The sequence below is a fragment of the Cnephaeus nilssonii genome (assembly GCF_951640355.1).
Source record: "Cnephaeus nilssonii genome assembly, chromosome: 6".
Taxonomy (NCBI): Eukaryota; Metazoa; Chordata; class Mammalia; order Chiroptera; family Vespertilionidae; genus Cnephaeus; species Cnephaeus nilssonii.
The window spans coordinates 52558335-52585154 of NC_137077.1; the positions used below are offsets into that span (position 1 = coordinate 52558335).

A 26820-nucleotide genomic window follows, 5' to 3' on the forward strand; every position below is an offset into this window, starting at 1 on the left:
TCTCTTTAAAATCAATGGAAAAATATCCTAGGGTGAGGATTTTTAAAAGTAATAACTAAATAAATAAAAACAATAACTTCTTAAAAAAATAAAAAAGAACATGAATCCAGTATAAATGTTTTAAACACACCTCAGAGGAACTGCAGTAGAGAGGATAAAACAGAATAAACGATGTGATAAGCATTCGTTGTCAGTTAAATTGCTAATACAATGTAAACTTTAATGCAAGGATTTTCTTAACAAAGACCATTATTCGGTTTTGTGGGGGACCATGCTAGAAACATGTCTGAAGTTAGGAAGTAGGAGGAAGAAAGAACAGTAGAACCAAAAGTAACTTTTAGGACTTGTTTTTCAATAATGTTTATAAGATAATATGTTGAACTGACAATAATAATGGCTAAATTGCAGCAGTGCGAATAAGTGATTTAAATATGAACAGTTTGTTTGACACAAAGAGGCATGTATTAGGAGCTGAGTCCCAACTGGCAAATTGTTTGGGGATCACTGTCAGATTTACTTCTCTTGAGGTAGAGGATAACCAGTTAACCTTATTGTTTCAAGCAGAATGGGCAAAAGACAATAATCAAGGATGAAAAACAAAACCACACTAACAACCTTCATCTTGCTGGGACTGACTGATGACACTCCACTGAAAACATTGCTATCTATCTTTCTGTTTCTTTCCTACATGTTGAGTATATCTGGAAACCTAACCATCATCACCCTCACTCTGATTGATCCCCACCTAAAAACACCTATGTATCTGTTCCTTCAAAATTTCTCCTTCTTGGAAATTTCTTTCACAACTGCCTGTGTTCCCAGATTCCTATATAGCATATTATCTGGGGACAAGTCCATCACCTATAATGCCTGTGCCAGTCAACTCTTGTTTACAGACCTCTTTGGAGTAACGGAATTTTTTCTTCTGGCTGCCATGTCCTATGATCGCTACGTGGCCATCTGCAAACCCCTGCATTACACCACCATCATGAACAGCAGAGTCTGCAAGAACATCATTTTCTCCTGTTGGGTAGCAGCACTGATCATCATTCTCCCACCAATCAGTCTGGGTTTGGGCCTGGAATTCTGCAATTCAAACGTCATTGATCATTTTTGCTGTGATGCATCTCCTCTCCTGAAGATCTCTTGCTCAGACACCTGGTTGATAGAACAGATGGTTATCGTGTGTGCTGTGTTGACATTCATCATGACCCTCTTATGTGTGGTTCTTTCCTACATTTATATCATCAGGACTATTCTAAGGTTTCCCTCTGCCCAGCAAAGGAAAAAGGCCTTTTCCACGTGTTCTTCCCACATGATTGTGGTTTCCATTACTTATGGAAGCTGCATCTTCATTTATGTCAAACCTTCAGCCAAGGACGAGGTAGCTATAAATAAAGGGATTTCACTCCTTATTAGTTCCATTTCACCCATGTTGAACCCCTTTATTTACACACTGAGAAACAAGCAAGTAAAACAAGCTTTCCATGACTCAATTAAAAAAATTGCATTCCTCTTAAAGATGCAGAGGGAAAAGGAGTCAGTGAATCCAATTAAAAGGAGAGATAAATAGGCTGGAAACCAGAACCTTCTAATATTATTTGTCTCTGCACGACTTATTCTCTAGTCATATCGACATTCTCGTTCTGTTGTTAGACTTGCTTACTGTAAACCTTGACTATTTAATTTTTTACTCCCCATTAAATCTAAATTCTAAGATGTTTACACTTACTATCTGGCAGAAATTTCTCTTTTTGCCAAACATTTTGGTTGCTATCCCTGGAAACACTGTAGGCCATATTTTTCTGCCATATTTCTACCCTGTTAGATGTGACCATGTAGCCTATGTTGTAGCAAACAGAATGAGTGTGGAAGTGATGTGCACCATTTCCAGACCTGCTCTAGCAAATATTCAATAGGTGATCCACCAGCCCTTTTCTCCACCTACTGGCCAGATATGCATGCTTCAATGACTTTGTAAACTTCATGTTGATAATAAATGACCTTGAACTTCCAACTCAGGTATAGTCTTCACCCAAAGGACAGGCAATCACAGCTAGTTTGATAAAGCTTCTCCTCTGCTCCACCTCCAGTCAGCTGTCATCTGATTTGAGAGGTAAAGTATCACAGAGCTATCCCTGCCACTTACTAAGGGAGCAATATTGAGAGTCAGCTCCAATTTGGCTACATGGGTGCAAGTATGACCACCCTCAACTTAGAAATACATCCTGTTAAATTTAATGGTATAGACATTATGTCTTGACTATTGGCATACTCCTACTCAGCCAGCCATAAAGTCAAACCTGGCCCAGGACAATCATATGAGGAAAAATAGTATTAAAAGTAATATACACGAAGTTGTAATACCACCCACCCTTCTTCAAATCTCCTGTCTTATAAACCTTTCCAGTGAAGTTCCTCTGTTACTTCCTCTTATATTCGCTGTGAGGTAGAAATTAGCTAAATAAAATTTTAGGTATTTAATATTTTTCAAACACTTGTTTAAAATAAACCAATGTTTACATTACCCTTTTCACTCTTTAATGAGTCTATCGCATTGAGAACATTGTGGAAAAAAACATGGCTCTGTAATATTTAGTTTTTCTTGACTCTATGTACATTGGTAGCAGTAAAGTATGTAATTTTATCAGAAGTATATTTAAGATACCACAAAGGTTTGTGCAGAAAATGTTGAGCCCTCAGTCAATCTCCTTCAGATCCCATAAGCTTAAATGAGGGAGTAAATTTAGCTCCATGTACAAAAATTTTCTATTTTCTATTGCAATACCCAATACATCTGAATTCTTACAGGCTAGGATAAATGGAATAAATCTGAAATGTGTATGTGGAGCTAAGGTAGTTTTCTCACACCCAACAATTGATATTTAACTATTAATTCTTTGGTGACATATTTATAAATAATCTGTTTTCATATTATTCTGAAAATGTATGTGATTCTAGAGGTCAGGTACATAACTTCAAATAACTACCTTGCAGCCATTTTAATAAAGAGTTTTTAAATATGCAAAAACATAGATTGTTTTAAAAAGTAATAGGACATTCATAAATTAAGAACTATATACAGGAATTTTTATGTTAAAGCTTTTGTGGCTTATTGAAGTGACATTTAGTTCCCTATGTTTGTAAATCTAAAATATAGAACTTCATGTTTTACTTTTATAAATTGCTCCTATATTTTAAATATACTTAATAAATATCCACATGGATATGAAAATGTATGAATGTACATATTCAAAGTATCTATCTCTCTACCATGTGTGATTTTACATGTATTTTCTTTTTATCAGATTTATTTTTATAATTAAAATTAAGTATTCATAAAAATTAGTAAGTAAGAAAAATTGTTTCCTATTAATTTTTAAAGACCTATGGTGATGTATTTTGCACATTCCCTGTTTCTGATGCTCATGTCTACTTCTGTCCCCAAGAACACAGTCCCCACTGCTGCCTGTAGGAGCGTTTCTTATGCCAAAAGTTACTTACACACTAGAATTCTTAGTCACTTTTGAATCAGAGGCACCAAGGACATGAGTGTTTATTTATTTACTTACAGAGTTCATTTTTTTAAATGTGCTAGTGTGCCCAAGGCATCATATCTTCAAGTTCTCTAAAAACCAAAAAGAGGTCCTACACACTCCAGCTTTTTTTTTTCCTTTTTCTTTTCATTTTTTAATTAAATTTATTGGGGTGACAGTGATTAATAAGATTGTATAGGCTTCACGTGTACCTTACTTTTCTATAAAACCTGATCTGTATATTGCATTGTGTGCCCACCACCCAAAGCCAAATCATCTTTTGTCACCAGATATTGTCCCTTTACTACCCCACCACCTCCATTCCCCTGGTAACCACCATCTATGAGCTTTTATTTGTCTGGTTTGTTCACATGTTGCTCTCAGTTTTATATCCCACATATGAGTGAAATCTTATGGTACTTGACTCTGTCTGACTTATTTTCCTTAGCATGATATTCTCAAAGTCCATGTAGTCACAAATGGCAGTATTTCATCTTTCCCTATGCCTGAGTAGTAATCCATTGTGTATACGTACCACATCATCTTTATCCAATCATTCATTGAGAGATACTTTGCTTGTTTCCATGTCTTGGCCACCATAAATAATGCTGCAATGAACATAGGGGTGTATACATCTTTGCAAATAAGTGATTTCAAGTTTTGGGGGTAGATACCCAGAAGAGGAAATTCTAGATCATATATAAACTCTATTCTTAATTTTTTGAGAAGATGCCATACTATTTTTTCATAGTGGCTGTACCAGTCGACTAATGCCAGTGGTCTTAATCCAACATCTAGAAGAGTTCAGGAATCTGGAGAAGGCGCTGTGTGTAAATTGATTAAAGAGTCCAGAGACGAAACATAAGTTTGAAAGGCATTTTGGGGAGTCAGAGAAGACTTAACTAAAGGAACTAAGTTCTCCCTTGTCTCAGGACCCCTTGCTTTTTCTTAACACAAATTGTCCTAAGGCAAGGTAGATAGACACTTCAAAGGCCAGGGTTTAGTACACAGAATCCATTGTCATATTGGAATTACCTCCGGCTATTCAGGTGTTTGGCCAGGAAGAGGCAATAACATGTAGATTAAGATGCCCTCAACTGTCTGGCAGTAAGCAATCATTCATACATCCCTTTCAGGTTTGGGGAAATGCCCTCAGCCACTTCCAGATGAGTCAGCCCTGCCGATATGCTGGAATTGGCTTCCAGCATCTCACCCTTTTTTATTTTATAAATTTAACAAGAATGTATGTTTTAAGATTTTTAAATTCAATGGAAAGGATAGAGTTCTATCAAGTCCCTTTACATTGCTGCTAGGCATTAAAGGAATCAGTCTGTAGTCAGTGTCTTTGTGGGCCAACAGTTCTTTGAGTCCCAATTTCAATGTCCAACAGTTTTTTATGTGTATATGCCAGCAATGATATTTTAGTTCTGGATGGTGGACAAATGGTGGCAATGCAGGTCCGACCTTCTCTGGTTTGGTCCTGGGCAACCTGCAGCGATGTATAGCTGCTGACTGCTAGTATGGCAAGGCATCTTCACCATCTCCATCACTGGGCTGTTTCTCCTCTTGTCTTGGGGGCCACTGCTATTTTGTGGTTGGAGCAATCTGGTCAGATCCTCTCTAGAATCTGTTGTTGCAGGAGTCCAAATGGGCTTGGAGGAGTTTTCTGGAAATATATAAACATATTCTTGACCAAAGTTTAATAAAGGAATCTTTTCTATAAATTAGACTTGGGATCCTTTCATATTTTTGCCCAAACAATTTTCCTTTGGCTTATTTTGACACCATGTGTGTTTTCATGCGTGTCTTGCTATCAGCATTACAAATGAAGAATACTTTTCAAAGTAAAAAATTTAAAGCAATTAAGGCTTGATGTAATTTTCTTATAGGATATTTTCCCACTACCCCCCTTTTTTTTATTTAAATATTAGGAGGCTTTTGAAAATTTTACAATGCAGTCTTGATAATTTTTAAATTTTCTGTTCAGAAATATGACTGCTTTGCATTCATTGCATGTTAAGAAGTTTTTACCATGAGATGAAGTATCAGTAAAAAAATTAGTTAATGCTTCAGGAACAGTTTCCTTCCTAGTACAATTAAATTTTCTTGAATATTCACTCATTTTAATTAGCCAATTTAATCAATCTGAAATAAGGTTTATTTTTTAACTTTACTTGTCCTTGGCCATGGACAATAAATGACAATTAATTAAATTTCTGCTATTAGTCTTTAAGTAATTATACATTAGTTTTGTTTTGGGGGGCCAAAACACAAATTATTTACTTTAGTTTATGAGGCCTAATATATTGACTTTTAATTACAGTTCTTCAGATCTTTGAAGGAAACCTCTCTTTATTTCCTTCCAGAATAATTTTTAGGCTATATTTAGAGAGTTTCTTTTAAGAGTTTTCATCTTTTTTTTTTACAACAAGCAGCCTACAGGGCCTTTGCTTGGATACTGGGTCATGCCGCCAAATAGCTATATTTCAATGACTCTCTTTACATTATGTTGACTACTATTTATGATCAGATTTCACACTTGAATAACAATTTTCAGTTAACCCTGTAATATTAGTGGAAGAGATTTCAAAATTTTTAAATTTCTCCTTTTAATTAAGCTTAGAATATATTTCTAAAGAATACTCCCTTTGGCTTATTTGCATATACAGAGAGATTATGGGAAGTCTTAGTAATTTTCTTAGAAGACTTTAGTAGGATTCAATTGCTTACAAAAATATTGGCTTCTCATATAACTTAATTTATATGAAACCTTGATTACATTTTAAAAAGCTAACTTATTAAGTAATTTAAGTAGGCATTTTTATTAAAAAAGCAAAATAAGCAAACTTAATAAACTTATACATCTGATTCACCAGGCACAAATGCTGCCCCACCTCCAGCCTATTTAAAATGCAGGTGGCTAGAGGCTTTTTGTCTTTTAAATTTCCGTTGCTAAAAAATTTGGCTGTATTTAAGAAATATATTGTTACTTTATTTTGCCCTTCGTTGAGGCCAAAACTTTAATAACATTTAAAGTATATGTATATAAGTAAAATATAGTTATTAACTTTTATTTGATAAAGTTTTCCATGTGATTTCAAGTACATTGGATCGGTTAAGTTTCAAGAATTTTTCTTTTAAGAAGAGAGAACAATTTCTTTGAAAACATTTCAGGGCCCATAAATTGCTCCAAAGTTATCCCTTAGTTAATGTCTGGAAATTTAACTTGGAAAGACTATATATATATATTTAAAGATTATATACTTTTTATAATTATCTTAAAAGATATCAATTAAATTTAAACTGGTTTTTGTAATAAAAATTTGGTTGAAATCACAGAATTAATCCTCTTTTTTAATTAGACCAATAAGCAATATATTTTGAATTCCTAATTATTTCAGAGAAAATACAAAAATTATTTTCTCAAAAATAAATTTCTATACTTTAGGGATTTAGTTACCACAACTATATAATTTCTCCCAATTTAATTTGAACCTTAAACTTTTAGAGCTGGCAAGTCACATATTTGGATTATTTATTTAATTTAGCAAATTCCCAAAGTTTTAAGTTGCCAAAGGAGTTTGGAGAAAGTCTGTAGCTATTCAAATGCAAAATCATCACATTCCTTCCTTAGATATTTCCCTGGGAAGCCAGCCTTCTTAATTAACAAAGGGCATAGCCAGTCTTCATCTGGACTACTTATATTTTTATAAAATATATTATTTATTTATGTTTAAACAATTTTTGAGATTCTAGAGCCAATTATAATTTTCCAAGTCATTTTCTTTGGCAAATTTTTGTGACAGAGACAATTTATTGATTTTCTTGGCAGCTTTAATGTTAACTTTTGAACACGGTCCATTATTACTTAAATAAATTACTCTTTATTATGGAAATACCAATCTTGTTGCTAGAACCTAGCTTGTATTTTTCCCAGGGTCAAATCAGCCATCTTTCTGACGAAAAAACAGTCTTTGGGATTTTATTCTGTAGCATTCGCAAAGAGAGTCAAGTTTAGCTCAAAACTCTAAAATCTGAAATCAGACTATGTGCGCATTTGTTTTTAAGCTAACTTCTCTCTTTACACATGCACAGAAATCCCAGACACATTTCTAAATTTTGTAAAATTTTTCATGGCGAGAATGAGACTTTTTAAAATAGCATACACGGGGAGTGTGCATCCATACAGGATCACCACGTGTCTCCCTTCCCCCACATTCTGCTTGCTTTGGGGGAAATTTCAACAACTGATTCTGCCACATTTCTTTTCCCAATTAAAGGCATGCTTAATAGAACAAGACAGATTTTAAATTTTTTCCTATTTTGCTTTCCAAAGTAATGACTAGCCTTAGGGTTATTTTTGCCAACATTTGCTTATCCCAACACGTTCTTCCGTAATTTTTAAACAAAGCATTAGAGAATCTCTTTGCCGGAGAGCTGATTGCTCCGCCCTCTCCAGCCACTTTTGAGATCAGAAGCGGAGGATCCCATGGCTTTTTAGAAATTACAGATTTTCAATCCTCAAAACAAATTATGTATTTTATGATTTGTATAAGAAACCACATTTTTAAATATGACAACAGCACTTTTTCCTGAGCCTAATTTTAAAAAGTAGCTTTTAATATTCCAATTTAATTTTGCCTTTTAATCAAATTCTTCCCCATTATAATCTGACTTAAAACAAAAGACTCTTCTTGCCCACTCTGGATCATGACTTCCAAAGCTTGCTACAAGGTTTACACACAGTTCAATCTTACCACCATACCGGTGTTGTTTCTGCTCAGGCAAATTCTTCATCTCCAGATGTCCATACTTCGGGCACCAATTAATGCCAGTGGTCTTTTTTTTTTTTTTTAATATATATTTTTTATTGATTTTTTTAAAGAGAGGAAGGGAGAGGGATAGAGAGTTAGAAACATCAATGAGAGAGAAACATCGATCAGCCTGCACACCCCCTACTGGGTATGTGCCCACAACCAAGGTACATGCCCTTGACTGGAATTGAACCGGGGACCCTTCAGTCCACAGGCTGATGATCTATCCACTGAGCCAAACCAGCTAGGGCAGTGGTCTTAATCCAGTATCTAGAAGGGTTCAGGAATCTGGAGAAGGTGCTGTGTGTAAATTGATTAAAGAGTCCAGAGACGAAATATAATTTTGAAAGGCATTTTGGGAGTCAGAGAAGACTTAACTAAAGGAACTAAGTTCTCCCTTGTCTCAGGACCCCTTGCTTTTTCTTAACACAAAATTTCCTAAGGCAAGGTAGATATACACTTCAAAGGCCAGGGTTTAGTACACAGAATCCATTGTCAGATTGGAAGAATTACTTCCAGCTGTTCAGGTGTTTGGCCAGAAGGAGGCAATAACATGTAGATTAAGATGCCCTCAGCTTTCTGGCAGTAAGCAATCATTCATACATCCCTTTCAGGTTTGGAAAAATGCCCTCAGCCAACTCCAGATGATTCAGCCCTGCTGACATGCTGGAATTGGCTTCTGGCGGTTGACATTACCAAGAGCAGTGAATATAGTTTACTTTTTCTCCACAACTTATCCAACAAATGTTATTACTTGCCTTGTTGATAATAGCCATTTTAACAGATGGCTATTATGTGAGGTCTCATTATAGTTTTGATTTGAATTTCCTTGATAGCTAGTGAAGTTGAGCATCTTTTCATTTATCTGTTGACCATTTGTATGTCTTCTTAGAAGAAATGTCTCTCAGGTCCTCTGCCCATTTTGTAATTGGCTTGCTTATTTGTTTAGCATTTTACTTAAAGGGAGTACAAGAAAATATTGATTTGATTTAAAGTGAGATCAAAATCATGTTGATAAAAATCTCCAAAATATTTTAAAGATGGAACACTCAGAGAAATCCTGCCTTTGAGTGTGAGTAAGGGTTCAGAAAAAAATGAGTGATTGGCAGTGCAACTACCTATCTCTGCTGACACATGTCTGGTCAGCTTTTGTCACTCTGAGGAATTTGGGGATTAAGTGACCATCTGAGGTTATGATTGTCAGAAGAGTATTTTATCTTTGTCATTTATCATCTACATACAATGATGTTTGCTTTTGAAAACTAAGATGATGTGATATTTTCTTTAAAAATTCCTTAGTAAATTAAGGCAAGTAATTTTTTATTATTTTTCTTCTTTTCTTTTTTAATCCTCACCTGAGGGCTTTTATTGTTGTTGTTGTTTTCCACTGTTTTTCGGAGAGAGTGGAAGGGAGGAAGGGAGAGAGGGGAAGGGAGAGAGAGAGAGGCATCAATGTGAGAGGGACAGATCAACTGGTTGCCTTCCACATGTGCCCCAACCGGGGTCAGGGAATGAGCCCTTAAACCAATTATGTGCCCTTGACCAGGAATCAAACCCACCACCTTACAGTGCCCATATAGACGCTCTAACTACTGAGCCATGCTGGCCAGGGCAAGGCAAGTAATTTTTAGGTAATGAAATATATGTTTAAATTAATAGATGCCTGATTATGCATTTGTTAAATTAAAGATATCTCAATGTAACCAGAAACAGTCTTGTCAACGTGTTATTCGTACCTGAAAATATATATCTAAAGAGAGAAACACATATAGATGTGTGTACATATGCATGTGTGTGTACACAAACATAGAGATACACTTTTCTCAATAAAATGACATATTTATTAGTGTTCCAACAGTTTCTTCCCCTACTCACTTGTAAATTTAATAGGAGTCATTTCTGCAAGATAGACATCCAACCCTTACACTTTACTATCAATTTATTTGTCAAAATTGTGGTCTCTATATCGAGGCAAAATAATGTGCATACATATGTAGAATAAAAATGACTCGAACACAAAATATTTTTGCAACAAGGAACACAGTTCTGCAAATAGTGTGCCCACAGAGGAAAGGTAAGTGTGAGTTAAGAAAGGGATGAACTGAGAAGAGGTTACCAGGCTTCAGATACATTTCATTTCTGTAACTCAGTATGAGCTGCTGTGGTTGGTTTCCCTGTGGTCTTAAAATACTCTCTCTTGGGAATTAACTTAGTTCTGTTTCCTTAACATGGTGTTTTAAACAGTAGAGATTAAACAGTGGAAGCTGAACACCAGGGGGGCTGATTGAGGCCTTTACTTTAGTAGGATAAAAGAAACTAAGTGAAACTATTTATAGAGCCTCCACTGAATGCTTTTTTATAAGCAATTTAGGAAAATTACAACCCTTGAGATACCAAGTGCAGAGACAAAACATTTGAGTATTCAAGGGTGAGTGATTAGTTATATGTTAGCATCAAATAGGAAACAGCTAGTAATGAAAACAGGATTGCAAATCCTTGGCTTCTGCTTTAATATCTCAATGAGGTGTTTTGAGAAGATATGTGGCATCTTAAAAAAGAGAAACTAAAAAATTAGAAAGAGGAAAGGAGCTAGCTCTTTGTTCATTAGAAGGAGCTCTCAGCATCAATATAATTGCTCAAGGTTTAGTGATAACTCCTCCACCAAAGCAAAACTATATCAATAGCTGCCATGTTCAGTCAAGGACATGGAAAACTTTTGTTAAAGATATTTTAAAAGGGAGTACCAATTGAATTGACCGAGAAACCTAGAAGTGTATTGAAGTCAGTAGGTTACACAATCAAATCACATATTATAGGGTAACATTTTTTTTTTTTGAGAATTTGATTGTAAGTCTGGAATTCTGCTAATAGGATTATATAATTTGAATAAATCATAGTCCCAAATCTCAACAAAGTACTTCTTCCTGCTGAATGCTAACAGAGTAATAAACAATGTTCCAAGATGGTGCAAAAGAGAGGCACTTAACCCAGACAAATGGCTGAAGATAATTTTTCAAAGGAAGTGATCCCTAAATCAATGAAGTATATTATCAGTGTTAGCAGCTGGCAACAGTGGTTGAACATTAGATATTATTATTACTACTAGAGACCCAGTGCATGAAATTAGTGCACGGGGGTGGGGGGGGGTGGGGAGTGGTGTCCTTCAGCCCCACCTGTACCCTCTCCAATCTGGGAACTCTCAAGGAATGTCTGACTGCCCATTTAGGCCCAATCCCACCGTGTGATCGGGACTAAATGGGCAGTCGGACATCCCTCTCACAAACCAGGACTGCTGGCTCGCCTGCCTGGCTGCCTGATTGCCCCTAACCACTTCTGCCTGTCAGCCTGATCACCCCCTAACCACTCCCTTGCCAGCCTGATCAATGCCTAACTGCTCCCCTGCTGGCCTGATTGCCCCTAACTGCCCTCCCCTGCAGGCCTGGTCCCTCCCAACTGCCCTCCCCTGCTGGCCTGATTCCCTACAACTGCCCTCCCCTGCTGGCCATCTTGTTTCCACATGGGAGTGGCCATCTTTGACCACATGGGATGACCATCTTGTGTGTTGGAGTGATGGTCAATTTGCATATTACCTCTTTATTATATAGGATTCCCTAAATTGGATAATCCTGTGCCAGAGTAGTCTCCCATCTAACTCAGAACTGGGTTAACTTAGACCATGTTTCCCTTTCAGGGAATCTCATCTTTAAAGATGATTTTTTTCCCTGTCTTCTTGCATTTATTCTGATGATGAATCTGTGATCAGTCTTATGTTTGTCCCAGTAGTTGCTTTTTGAGTTTTTCTTTATCATTTGTTCTTGGGTATTTTATTTTTATGTTCCTTGGTGTGATTTCTTTTGTGTTTCTTCTTCTTGATGATTACCAAACTTTTATTATCATCAAATTTGTATCGTTTCATGCATTTTTTATTCCTTTGAATATTTTTATGACCCCCACCCCAGGCCCTGCAGTCTTTCTTTGTTCTCAAATCCAATTACACATGCATTAGATCAGTTAACATTGGCCTACAAGCTTTAAATCTATTTATATTTTCAGTATTTTACCTTCTCTGTTTCAGTGCATCAGACTTTAATTAGTATACATATGATTTTTAACATATTGCTGGATTCAGTTTCCAATATTGTGTTGAAGATTTTAGCATCTATTTTCATCAAGAATATTCACCTATAATTTTCTTTCTGTGTAGTGTCTTTATCTAGTTTTGGAATTAGGATAATGATGACCTTGGAAGTGTTCCTTCCTCTTGAATTATTTGGAATAGTCTGAGGTGGATAGATTTTAATTCTTTTTGAATGTTTGGTAAAACTTGCCTGAGAAGCCTGACAGTCCAGGCTTTCGCTTGCTGGGACTTTTTTTTTTTATTACTGCTTCAACTTTAGTAGCTGTTAGTGGTCTATTCAGATTTTCTGAATTGAATTTTGGAAGATTATATGTTTCAAGGAATTTATCCATTTCACCCAGGTTTCCCAATTTGTTGGCATATATTTTTATAGTATTTTCTTACAAGCCTTTGTATTTCTGTGAAGTCAGTTGTTACTTTACCTCTTTCATTTCAGATTTTATTTATTTGGGTCCTCTCTCTTTGTTTCTTAATGAGTCTGGCTAAAGGTTCATCAATCTTGTTTATCTTTTCAAAGGACCAGCTCTTGGTTTCATTGATCTTTTGTGTTGTTGTTTTAGTCTCTATGTCACATTGGCAACATGATCACTTCAAGATAGTCATGTCAATTTGCTTGGCATTTGTAGCCAGTGTTGAAAGTTCATTCAAGTGTCTGAATTTTTCATGCAAATGGGGAAGGAAGTAGGATACATAATGAGAAACCACACAATAACAACATTAATTCTGTTCTGACCCAAAAATGATCTTTATTCCAATACATCTTTGATTTATAGTCATCTTTACAAATTATTCAGCCAATTATACCAGTTATTATTATTCACCTATTTTTAATTGATGCATATAACATTTAAACAAGTTTGTTGATTTATAACCTGAAAGGATATTTACCAACGGGATAACATTATTACTGCATTGTATCATATATATATTTTATCTGATCAATTTTAAAAATAATTTTATTTGTTAATAAAGTAATAGGTAAATACAAGAAAAAATCAGGGGTTCTTGATCTTCAACGTGATTTGGATGATTTAAATCAAAATTATGTAGAATAGTGCATTATCTCATTCTTGTTGCCTATTTTCCAGTCTCTAAGCTGTTTCATCTTCTTTCCTCTGAGAATATTCTTCTCCTCAGAGTTGCATGCATTTGGCTTTTTGCCAAGATTATGACACAAAGGATTTAATGCTAAATAAACACCAACCTTATTAATGCACAAACCTTTGCTCAGGGAAGTCAGAATAGCATGATCTTTAAAACCAGAGAGAGTTATTGATAATTCTCAACTCTTAGAACAGCTTTATATTTCCAGGTATAGGCAGCATGAGGAAATACTACTTTGGTTTATAGTGAATAGAATTCTTTGTGATAAAAATTTTCATAATTTTTGTTGATATCAGAAAGATCTATGCATTTCCAAACAGCACATAAACATACAGTAAAATAATGAACAATAGAGAACAGATATGCAAAAATAAATTTTAGTCTTATGAACTAATGTTGCTAAACAACAACCTGAAGTTATGATTGACTGACAAAAAAAAGTAAGTACAATGAAATTTTTCTTTAGTGCTCCCTTTGTAAAATGTCATAAATTTCTGTGTAAAAATGCATTGTATCTGTCTTTATCAAACAAAAGCTGTTAGTAATTTTGATATTTTGTAATGGGACCAAATATTATTTATTATGTCATCTTTAAATTTTATTTTACTAGAATAGATAAAAATCATGGCAGGTTGATATTTATGCAATAGTTAATTTAGGATACTTTGAGACATATCAAGACAATAAACTCCTCCTTTCTGCTCAATCATAACAACAAAGAACATATACATACACATTCACTCACTCGCAGATAATATGATCATACTCCCATGTAAAATATAGTGATAATAGTCATAATTTATCTTCTCATTTGACACCTCTCCCTTCATTACAAATGCTGATTCATTAGTATGTTAAATAAATAGAAGTGGATCAATCACATTCGAGGGTCAATTACTTTCTAAATTCCTGATTTGTAGCTTCTAGGATAAACCGAGTTTCATGGATAAACTGCACTGATTGAAAAAGAAACCATGTTTGTTTTAGAACACTGAAACCTGACTGGAATGTGAAAGCCTGAGTTCAGTATCACAGTGATACTGCGCCTATATGCCCATGACTTTAGGGGAAGAGGAAGTAAAATAGCTGTAGAAGTGTTCTTAGCAGCCTACCAAATTCATCTACTGTGGTTGTACTGGGAGTAGCCCTTAATTTAGGGGAAGCTTTCAGCCCTCAAGCAAAGATTAAAACCAAAGCAATTTCCTTCTCTCTGATAGTGTCTATAAACCTTAAGGTTTAACTGAAGACACTATAAATATTTTGTGAAAGTTGATCCTGGTCCCACATTAGTAGGAAGAGTATATTTTAAATAAAGACTGTAAAAGTAAAATCACATAAAATAATTCAGGTCTGCAGTGGAAGGTCTTAATTGTTCATTGACATAGGGGTTCCAGGCCCTGGAGACACTGACTACAGATTGAAAACAATTAAATTTCCTTGTAATTAATTAATGAAAGATTTTTTTTAAATAACTTTGGAAAATTTCTCAATATTACAAAGTATTTGAGCACTAGCTTCCATTACTCGTGGGTAGTATGCTAAGCTAAAACTATTGGTAACAAGATGAAACTATAAGATGGAAGATAAGGTGAGGATGAAAATACAGTTACTGCTCATATCCACAATAAAAATATTACACATAGACAAGATGATCACTTCAACATAGTCAAGTCAATTTGCTTGGCATTTATAGCCAGTATTGAAAGCTCATTTTGGTTTCACTACACTCTATTGAAGTGTCTCTGAATTTTTCATGCAGACTGGGCAGAAAGCAGGAATCCATGATGAGAAACCACACAATAACAACATTCATCCTGCTGGGACTGACTGATGACCCACAACTGAAAGTTCTGATTTTCATCTTTCTTTTATTTACCTACATGTTGAGTGTAGCTGGGAACCTGACCATTATCTTCCTCACCGTCATAGATTGCCATCTTAGAACAGCCATGTACTTTTTTCTCCAAAATTTCTCTTTTCTAGAAATCTCATTCACAACTGCTTGTATTCCCAGATTTTTGTACAACATATCAACTGGTGACAAAATCATTACCTATGAGGCTTGTGCTGTTCAAATATTCTTTACTTATCTTTTTGGTATAACAGAATTTTTTCTTCTAGCCAGTATGTCCTTTGACCGCTATGTGGCCATCTGCAAACCCTTGCATTATATGACCATCATGAATAACAGAGTCTGCAACAGACTTATCATCAGCTGTTGGATGGTTAGTTTGTTAATCATAATCCCACCACTTAGCCTGGGCCTCGATCTGGAATTCTGTGACTCTAACGTCATTGATCACTTTTTTTGTGATGCCACTCCTCTGCTAAAGATTTCATGCTCAGACACCTGGTTCATAGAGCGAATGATTTTAGTGTGCGCTGTGTTGACTTTTATCATGACCCTTTTATGTGTTGTTCTGTCCTACATTTATATCATCATGACAATTCTAAGACTCTCTTCTGCTCAACAAAAGACAAAGGCCTTTTCTACCTGTTCTTCCCACATGATTGTGGTTTCCATCACCTATGGCAGCTGCATCTTCATTTATATCAAACCTTCAGCAAAGGAAGAGGTGGCTCTTAACAAAGGAGTTTCCCTGCTCATTTCTTCTATTTCACCTATGTTGAACCCATTCATTTATACCCTAAGAAACAAGCAGGTGAAGAAAGCCTTGAATGACTCAATCAAAAGGATTGCATTCTTCTTAAAGAAAAGGAAAAAGTAGTTGATTAATTAAAATAAAGGATGAATATTCCCTCAACTTTTGGGGTAAAATTTTAATCATATTTTGTCTTAATAACTTCTCTTTCAGTTTTATTAACATTTTACAATTTCTCTTACTATACTGATGGGGTAGTCTTACAAATTAATTCCTCTATTTCAAGTCTATTTAACAATTTCATTCACATGGATATAATTCTTTAATAAAATTTGGGTTAAAAGTTATAAATAATGTGTAATGCAGAAATACAAAGCACAAGCTTTTTTGCAAATATAATACCAGAATGAGAAAAATATGGTAGACTAAAAAATGGAAAAGTACTACCAATGCAAACACCTGGAAAATTGTCAATACAATTTAACAACTATTATTTTCAATGTTACCTTATCTTATAGCAAATAGGTGGCAGATATAAAGAGGATACTGAAAACAGACAGCCAAAGCCCATATATAAACTGTCATATATAAACTAGCATAGATTACAGAAAAGTAAATAAAGATATGTCAGAATATATCAAGCTGAATGAATTTAAATATGGATTAATATAAAGATGGAATATGATATTTCAACAGCCACATGATGAAAAAAATTTTAAAACTAGCACAACAACATGAAACTAAAATTACCATCTTGATGTACATCTAATGAAAGGGAAATTTTTTAAAACCATCTGCCTACCTACATATTCACAGCTAAGTTTAAACATTTTTGGCTATCAGCTTAAAAAATGAAAAGAGCAGAAAAGGTTCCCTAATGTAACTAAAAACCCTGATTGGAGACTCACACAAAGAAAGTTTTTAAAATCTATAAATCATATGTAAAATTAAAAAATTAGAAATAAGTTTCCAAAGTCACAGATTTAAGTATAAAAATGTTGAATCACTATATTATACACCTGAAACTAATATAACCAATATAAGATTATCAACTATACTTAATAAAGTAATAATAAAACTGTCTTGCTGAGCTTATAACGCATAAAGACATAATTTGTATAACAATAATAGTACCAAGGTAGGAGGAGGCAGCAGAGCTGTATTTGATCAGTTTTGCACACTATTAAAATTAATTTTGTTTATTCAGAACTAGATTGTTAAAAGTTAAGATGTTCTTTGTAATACCCAGGAAAACAGCTAAGAAAATAATTCAAAAACATACAGTTTAAGAAACAAGAGAATTAAAATGGAATACTAGAAAAATATTTGATTTAATGCAAAAAAAAAAGAAGTAATGAAAGAATAAAGGAACAAAAAAGATAGCAGACACACAGAAATATAATAGCAAAATGTTAGACTTACAACCTATCTTATCAGTAATTATATTAAATATGAATGAAATAAAATCTCTAATAAAAAAGCAGAGATTGAAAGAAGGCATTTTATTTATTTATTTATTTATTTATTTTTTGTTAATCCTCACCTGAGGATATTTTTTCCATTGATTTCTAGAAAGAGTAGAAGGGATGGAGGGGGAGAGGGAGATAGAAAGAAAAAGAGAAACCTCAATGTGAAAGAGACACATGGATTGGTTGCCTCCCACACTCACACCTACAACCCATGCACATGCCCTTGACCAGAAATCAAACCTGCAACCCTTCAGTGCAGGAGCACAACACTCTAACCACTGAGACATACTGGCCAGAGCAACAGAATGCATTTTTAAGTGCTCTATTCTACACTGTCTACTCTTTACCAACTTTAAATTCAAAACCCAAGTAGGTTTTAAATAAGAGGATAAAAAAAAATACCACCCCAAAGAGACCTGAAGTAGCTATCTTAATATCAGACCAAAAGGATTATATGACAAAAAAAGTGTTACTAGAAGCAAAGAGAGATCTTTTATAATAATTTTAAAAAGTATAAAAAACACATAATAATTATAGACATACTAGAGGCCTGATGCATGAAATTCGTGCATGGGTAGGGTCCCTAGACCTGGCCAGTGGTCAGGGCCCATCTGTGGGGTGACCAGCAAGGCAATCGGGAGGCTGGCCGGACCCACCCTCTGCCATTGTACCTGCTTACCGGCCACCTCACACACCCCTCTACCCCCTCCAATGGTCACCTCCCTCTGGGGGGTGACCAGGATGATTGAGGGCCCCATGCTGGCACCTGCCTTGGCTGTCATGGGTCCTGGGGTCTGGGGGCAGTTTATGCATTGAGCGTTTGTCCCCTGGTGGTCAGTGCATGACATAGCGACCGGTCATTTCAGCTGTTGTTCGATTTGCATATTAGGCTTTTATTATATAGGATATTCAACTGGGAATAGAGCACCAAAATCCATAAATCAAAATCTGAAAAAAATGAAGTATGAAATAGACAATTCAAAAATAATAGTGGGAAATTTCAATGCTTCACTTTCAATAATGAACAATGATGCAGAAGATTACTAGGTAAATAAAAAATATGACCAATACTATAAACCAAGTAGAGCTAACAGACATCTATTTAACATTCCACCAAACAACATCAAGATACACATTCTTCTCAAAGACACATGTAAAGTTTCTAGGACAGATCATATCCTAGGCCACATAACAATCATTATCTTAAAAGTTATTTAAATCACACAAATTATGCCCTCCAAACACAATGTAAGAAAAATATAAATAAACAAAATTTGGGAAATTTACAATTATATGAAAAGTAAACAAGGCACTTCTAGATTTCCAATGGATTCAAGAATAAATCACATGAAAAATGAGAAAATACTTTGAGATGAGTGAAAGCAGAAACACAACATATCAAAACTTGCATAATGCAGCTCAAGGAGTGCTTAAAGAGAAATTTGTAGCACTAAACACCTATATTAAAAAGTAAAATCCCAAATCATGAACCTCACCTTCAAGATTAAGAATCCTGCAAAAGAAAAGTAATCCAAAGCCAAAGCAAGCAAATGGAAGAAAATAACAATAGGGCAGAAATTAATATAGCCACTCCAGCTTTTTTATTATTGTTAATACTAGAGGTCTGGTGCATGAAACTCATGCATGGGGCTGTGTCCCTCAGCCCAGACTGCACCCTCTCCAATCTGGGACATCCCTCTCACAATCCAGGACTGCTGGCTCCCAACCACTCACCTTCCTGCCTGCCTGATTGCCCTAACCACTTCTGCCTGTCAGCCTGATCACCCCCTAATCATGCCCCTGCCAGCCAGATTGACGCGTAACTGCTCCTCTGTCGGCCTGATTGCCCCTAACTTCCCTCCCCTGCTAGCCTGGTCTCCCCCAACTGCCCTCCCCTGCCAGCCTTGTCACACCCAACTGCCCTCTCCTTCAGGCCTGGTCGCCACCAACTGCCCTTCACTGCAGGCCTGGTCGCCCCAAACTACCCTCCCCTGCAGGCCTGGTTGCTCCCACTTCCCTCTCCTGCCGGCCTGGTTGCCCCTAACAGCCCTCCATGCAGTCCTGGTCCCCACCAACTGTCCTCTCCTGCAGGCCTGGTCCCCCCCAACTGCCCTCCCCTGCAGGCCTGGTCCCCGCCCCAACTGCACTCCCCTGCAGGCCTTGTCCCTCCCAACTGCTCTCCCCTACATGCCTGGTCCCTCCCAACTGCCCTCCCCTGCAAGCCTGGTTGCTCCTAACTTCCCTCTCCTGCCGACCTGGTTGCCCCTAACTGCCCTTCATGCAGGCCTGGTCCCCCCCCCCCCCCCAGCTGCCCTCCTTGCAGGCCTGGTCCCCCCCAACTGCCCTCCCCTGCAGGCCTGGTCACACCTAATTGCCCTCCCCTGCAAACCTGGTCCCCCCAACTGCCCTCCCCTGCAGGCCTGATACCCCCCAACTGCTCTCCTGCAGGCCTGGTTCCTCCCAACTGCCCTCCCCTGCTGGCCATCTTGTGGTGGCCATCTTGTGTCCACATCGTGGCGGCTATCTTTGACCAGATGGGGGCAGCCATCTTGTGTGTTTGAGTGACAGTCAATTTGCATATACTCTTTTATTAGATAGGATGATATATCTTTCTTCGACCCTTTACTTTTATCTACCCAAGTCAATTTATAAAGTTGATTTCTTATAGACAACATCTATACTAATAATAGACAAATATGTAAAATGACCATACCTCCACGATGCCCACAGCCAATCAGGAGTGAGTATGCAAATTAACCCAACAAAGATGGCGAGCCTGTAGGCAGCGTGCCCTCGCACAGTCGCCGAGTGGCTGGAGGTGGGGCAGGACACCCACCCTCCCTCCATGTTGCCAGGGCGATGCGATGGGCGTCCCTGGGACCCCGCCTGCTTCAAGCCTGTGGCAACGCATGCACACACAGGTGCCGAGCAGCCTTGGTCCCAGGAATGCCACTGGAGTGTCCGGTCCTGTCAGCCAGGCCTGGTGGTGGCTGGAATTCACAGTCCTTTTGGTTTGTGCAGCCCCTGTACTGGAAGCAGAAACCAAGAGTGCGGGGAGCACTAGGAATTCTGGGAATCATAGTTCTGGTGGCAGACGCCTTGCGGGATCTCCTAGACACTAGAGCAAAGTGAGCCTGGAGCAAGTTACTGTTGCGGGTGGGAGATGGAGAAAAAGCAAAGGTGAGAGACATAAGTAAAGTCAGAGTGTTGAGGAAAAATTAAAGGGAAGATATCCTGCAACTTCTAGGAAATCTCCACCAATGGAGCAAAGAAAAAAAAAAGACCTCTATTGTTCTGTGAGCACCAAACCAAACTGGGTTGGGGTCTCAGACAATTCACTCATATGATTGCAAAGACAGACAGAAACTCCCGGATTGGAGAGGGTTCCCCTGACGGCTCCCAGATTGGAGAGGGTGCAGATCAGGCTGAGGGACCCATCCCCCATGTACAAATCTTTGTGCACCAGGCCCCTAGTATAGGAATAAAAAGAGAAGAGAGAAGAAAAGAAAGAAAGGAACAGAAGAAATGTTTAACATTTCTCACAGGGCTTTTGCTTTTTAATTCACTGTGGCAATCTCTGTCTTTTAATTTATGTATTAGGCCATTAACATTTAAAGTGATTTTCTTAGATCATTTTAAGCTTTGAAAGGCCCACAGGGCAAAGAAAAGAGACTCTTAAAGATCAGGTGTTTGGCAAATGTTTTTCTTTCTGACTAACCCTTAATTTTTTAGTAAAGAACATTCTATGGTCTGTTCTCCCCTACTGGGAATCCTGACCCTTGTTTGTTTTCACTTTTCATACAATAATGTAAAATTATATAAAGTTAAAACAAAGCCAAGGATTTAGAAGCAAGCAAGAAATGATTGTCTTCTAAGCAGTATAAATAAAATAGTGACTATAAATATCTTAAATGTCCCCCAGGCACATCCTGCAGGAGTCCTCACCATGGGATCTTTCCTGTGTACTCTTGTACTAAACCTTTCAGTGACCCTGCTAGTTAGTTGCTCTGCCCATAATTTATCTTTACGCATAATTTTATTTTTCCAAAACACTGTTTAATAACAAAACGTATTTCCACATAAAAAACTGTCTGCCCTAAAAGAAAAAAGGGGAGAATTCTTCTATACCTCTTTCAGAATCTGGTGGCCCCTAGAACTCTTTGACTTGCAGCTGCATCTAATTTTAGCCGCCATCTTCCATGGCTTTCTTTCTTATGTCTTTTTGTACACTCTTCCCTTCTTACAAGGTCACCAGTCATTGGAGTTAGGGCCTCCTACATTTCCAAAAAGGTCACAATTGCAAATTCTGCAGGTTAAAACTTGGACATATCTTTTTGAGGAACCACTAAAATGGTCAACTGGTATATAACAAAGGTGCCAAGACAATTCACTAGGAAAAGAATAGTCTTTTCAACAAATGGTGTGAGAAAACTGGATAACCATATGCAAAAGAATTTAGTCATCTTCATCATGCCATACAAAAATAAACTCAAAATAAATCATAGAACTAAGGATAAAAGCTAAAACTCAAAAATAAACTGTTAAAAGAAAACGTAAGAATAAGTCTTTGTGACCTGGGGTTAGACAATGGTTTCTTAGATATGACACTGAAAGCACAAGTGGTAAAAGATAAGCAAAAGTCGATTTGACTTCATCTGAAAAAATTGTAGTTCAAAATACACCATTCAGAAACTGTGAAACCCACACAATAGGAAAAAATAGTCAAAATTATTCTCTGATAAAAGACTTGTACCCAGATAGATAAAGAATTCTCACAGCTCAACAAAAGGAAAACAGTCAAATTAAGAAATAAGCAACTAACTGCTTTTTGTTATTGCTTTTAAGATTCTCTCTCTGACATTAACCTTTGGCATTTTAATTATGATGTGTTTTGGTGTGGGCCTCTTTAGGTTCATCTCGCTTGGGACTCTGCTTTCTACTTCTAGTAGTTGCCACATAAATCCCTCCAACTTCAAAACCAGAAATAGAAAAATGTCTTCATGTTAAATCTCACATGCTTCAAATCTCTTTCAAGAGCTTCCATTCTTTTGAAGGGCTCATTTGATTTGACAAGGGCCACCAAGGATAATTTCCTTATCTTAAAGTCAGCTATTTTGGACCTTATTATGTATGCAAAATCCCTTTACAATAACACCTATATTCTTGTATGGTTGAATAACTGTCAGAAATTGTGTACATCACAGGAGTCTTGGGGCCTGAGATGATTAATTTTATGTGTCCACATTACCTCCGATGGGCACAGTTCAGTGGGGAAGGAGGAACAGCTTAGAGAAGGACAGTCCAATAGTAATAATCTCAAGGACTATTGTTTGGGACAAAGTGGCAGGCAACGTGCTCACGGGAATCTGTTTTGAGCCCAAGCCAGCTGCAACTGCTCACACAGAAAAGGCAATAGGCTGTATCCAATCTGAATCTTCATCAAGCCATTTTAGAGGGAACTAGAGTTGAAAGATATGGAAGGGACTGAGGAGTCAGCTTTGAACCAGAGATTAATTTCCCCTCATTGAGTGCCTGGTGGTGAAATCTCTAAACTACACTAGCCAGCATCTGCCCTAAAGACTCTCTTCAGAAGACACCGATAACCACAGAGGGGAGGTGGAATAACTGACAAGAGGAGGCAGTCCACAGAGAATCACAGACAGGCCAGCTATAAAAAGACACTGAGAGCCAAATATAAACAGCTCCTGAGATTGGCTGACACAAAAGTACTACCAAGAGGCATGAAATTAGCATACAAAACAGTGAGCCTCAGACATCATAAACTGCCCAGGTGAACGTCACTTGGTTGGATCCTTTATTTATTTATTTTTTTGTCTATATTGTTGTTGATGTTTTGTTTTATGTCTTTTTAATTTTTTCTCTTTTTGTTTTGTTTTGTTTTGCTTGTTTTTTATTGTTTTTTCAGCATTTTCTTCATATTCTCTGCTTTATTGTTTTTCTCTCTAATTTCTTCTATATCTCTTATTGGCCTCCTTCTTTACTTTTTTCTCTTTTACTCCCATTTTTCTTTCTCATGCTTTCTTTTCTTTACCTTTCTCCCTCTTCTTGATACCATTGCACAATTTTTTCTTTCTTTCTCAGACTTCTTGTCTTTTTTTAACATTTTCCTAGTCCTACCTTCTCCTCTTAACTTTTGCTATTTCAGCTTTCTTTTCAGAATCTTTTGTCTGCCCCTTTTACCTCCCAGTAGCTTCTTTATTATTATTTTATTATTATTATTATTTTACTATTAGCAATAATATCCTTTTCTCTCTTAAATTTTTGCCTTAGTATTTGTGTTCTCTCTTCTCTTTCATAATTCTCTTTTTTCTTGGGTTATTTTCGTTGTGGTCTTCAGTATATTTTGATGTTCCAGTTTGTTTCCTGCCAGTTATGTTTTGTTTTGTTTTACCCTGTCAGCACCTATACAACAGCTCACACAACGTGGTAGCAGCCAAGCCTCACAGTTAGCCAACTTGAAAGGAGAGTCCTCCCATGATTGGGACAACAAAAATCCAGACAGAAGTGTCTAAATAACCCACAAAAGGGACATAACTAGAGCATACAGTTCAAAAATACAAGAAAAATACACCTCTAGGTCCCACAGGACATAGACCACCCCACAAGACTGGGATTCATAGCAAATATATCTACTACATAGAAACAAACACAAAGAAACAACTAAAATGGTGAGACAAAGGAGGAATCACCAAAGACCTAGGAGATATGGAGGGAAAGCAAGTTATCAGACATAGATTTCAGAGTAATGGTTATAAAGATGCTCCAATTAAGTTTCAACTTAATTGGAACCTCCAGGAACTTAGTGAGAATTAAAGGAACTTAGTGAAAGGTACATCAGCATGAAAGAAGATATAGATATTATGAATAAGAACCAGTCAGAAATGAAGAATACTATATCTGACATCAAGAATATGCTGGAAGGAATTAAAAGCAGGCTTGGTGAAGTGGAGGATGAATAAGTCAATAAGAAGTTAAGGTAAGAAAAAAAAAATCAGAGCAGAAAAAAGAAAATATTTAAAAAGCATGAGGACAGTTTAAGGGAATTTTGGAACAACATGAAATGAAACAACATTCACCTCATAGGGGTGACAGAGAGAGAAAAAAAAAGTGAACAAGGTATAGAGAACCTGTTGGAAGAAATAATGACAAAAACTTCCTTAAGCTGGTGAAGAAAAGAGCCACACAATATCAGGAAGCCGGAGGGTACCAATCAAGAGGAACCCAAAGAGATCCACTCCAAGGCACATCATAATTAAAATGGCAAATGTTAAGAACAAAGAGAGAATCTTAAGGACCACAAGAGATATATGGTCAGTGATCTACAAGGGAGCTCCCATAAGACTATCAAATGATTTCTCAACAGAAACACTACATGCCAGAAGGGAAAGGAATGAAGCATTCCAAATAATAAAAAGCAAGGATCTGAAACCAAGACTACTCTATCCAGCTACGCTACCATTCAAAATAGGTGGGGAATTAAAAGTTTCCCAGACAAAAAAAAAAAAAAAAAGAAAGGTTAAAGGAGATTATTACCACCAACCCAGCACTGTAAGAAATGTTAGAGGGACTGCTATAATAAGAATAAGAAATGTATAGAGAAAGAAAGAGAAACATAGGGGGAAAAAATGAAAATGACAATGAATAAATATGTAGCAAAAATAACCTTAAATGTAAATGGATTAAATGTTCCAATCAAAATACATAGGGTAGCTGAATAGATAATAAAGCATGACCCACATATATGCAGTCTACAAGAGACCCACCTCAGAACAAAAACCTGACAAAAGATGAGAGGGAAGGTATGAAAAAAAAAATTTATCCATGCAATGGAAACAAAAACAAAAACAAAGCAGGAATAGCAATACTTATATATGACAAAATAGACTTCAAAGCAAAGGCCATAATAAGAGACAAAAAAAAAAAGACTATTACATAATACTAAAGGGATCAATCCAACAAGAAGATATAACCCTGGTAAACACTTATGCAACCAATATAGGAGCACCTAAATGTATAAAATAGCTCTTGGAAGACATTAAGGTAGAGATTGAAAGCAATACAGCCCTAGTGGGGGACTTTAGTTCCTCCACTGACACCACTGGATAAATTTTCAGACAAAAACTCAACAAGGAAATACAGACCTTAAATGGTACACTAGATAAGATGGATTTAACTGGCAGTTACAAAACATTCCACTCCAAAGCTGAAGAATATACATTCTTTTTAAGTGCACATGGGACATTCCCAAAAATAGACCATGTGTTAGGACACAAAGTAAGTCTCTACAAGTTCAAGAGTATTGAAATCATATCAAACATCGTCTCAGACAACAATGGCATGAAACTAGAAATCAACCAGAATAAAAACATTCAAACACATGGAGGCTAAATAGTATGTTACTAAACAATGAATGGGTTACCAATAAAATAAAAAATAAATCAAAAACTTTCTGGAAACAAATGAACACAAAACAACCCAAAATCTATGGGACACAGCAAAATCAGTTTCAAAAGGGAAGTTCATAGCATTACAGGCCTACCTCAAGAAACAAGAAAAAAGCTCTAAAAAACTATCTAACACTACAATGAAAAGAAATAGAAAGAGAACAACAAGAAAAGCCCAGAGTAAGTAGAAGGAAGGAACTAATAAAGTTCAGAGTGGAAATAAATCTCATAAAGACTAAAAAAATAACTTTAAAAAATACAAAAGATCAATGAAGCTAAGAGCTGGTTCCTTAAAAAGAAGAACAAGATTGATGAACCATTAGCTATACTAATCAAGAAACAAAGAGAGAGGACCCAAATAATAAGATAAGAAAAGAAAGAGGTGAAGTAACAACTGACACCACAGAAATACAAGGGATCATAAGAAAATACTATGAACAACTATATACCAAATTGGACAACCTGGACAAAATGGACAAATCCCTAGGAAAAGACAATCTTCCCAAACTGAAACAGAAAGAATCAGAAAACTAAGTAGGCCAATAACAACTGATGAAATTGAATCAGTAATCAAAACACACCCAGCAAACAAAACCTCTGGTTTGGATGGCTTCACAGGAGGCTTTAACAAAACATTCAAAAGAACTAAGACCTATACTCCTCAAATTACTCCAAAATTTCCAAGAGGAAG

At 36.4% G+C, this 26820-nt stretch overlaps 2 protein-coding genes across 2 annotated transcripts in view; both read left to right on the forward strand.

Moving 5' to 3' along the window:
* Positions 1 to 589: 589 nt before the first annotated feature.
* Positions 590 to 1573, forward strand: LOC307101053 (olfactory receptor 6C2-like; the record flags this gene model as incomplete). The annotated part of the gene is made up of 1 exon (XM_079773779.1): positions 590 to 1573. One exon carries the CDS (start codon positions 590 to 592, stop codon positions 1571 to 1573), a length of 984 nt encoding a protein of 327 aa, XP_079629905.1.
* Positions 1574 to 15376: 13803 nt separating this feature from the next.
* Positions 15377 to 26820, forward strand: part of LOC307101054 (olfactory receptor 6C2-like) — a gene marked incomplete at both ends in the record, with an annotated part of 44435 nt that continues 32991 nt past the window's right edge. The window contains one exon of the mRNA XM_079773780.1: positions 15377 to 15543. Within this exon, the coding sequence (XP_079629906.1) occupies positions 15377 to 15543 (167 nt within the window). The remainder of the gene's footprint in view (positions 15544 to 26820) is intronic.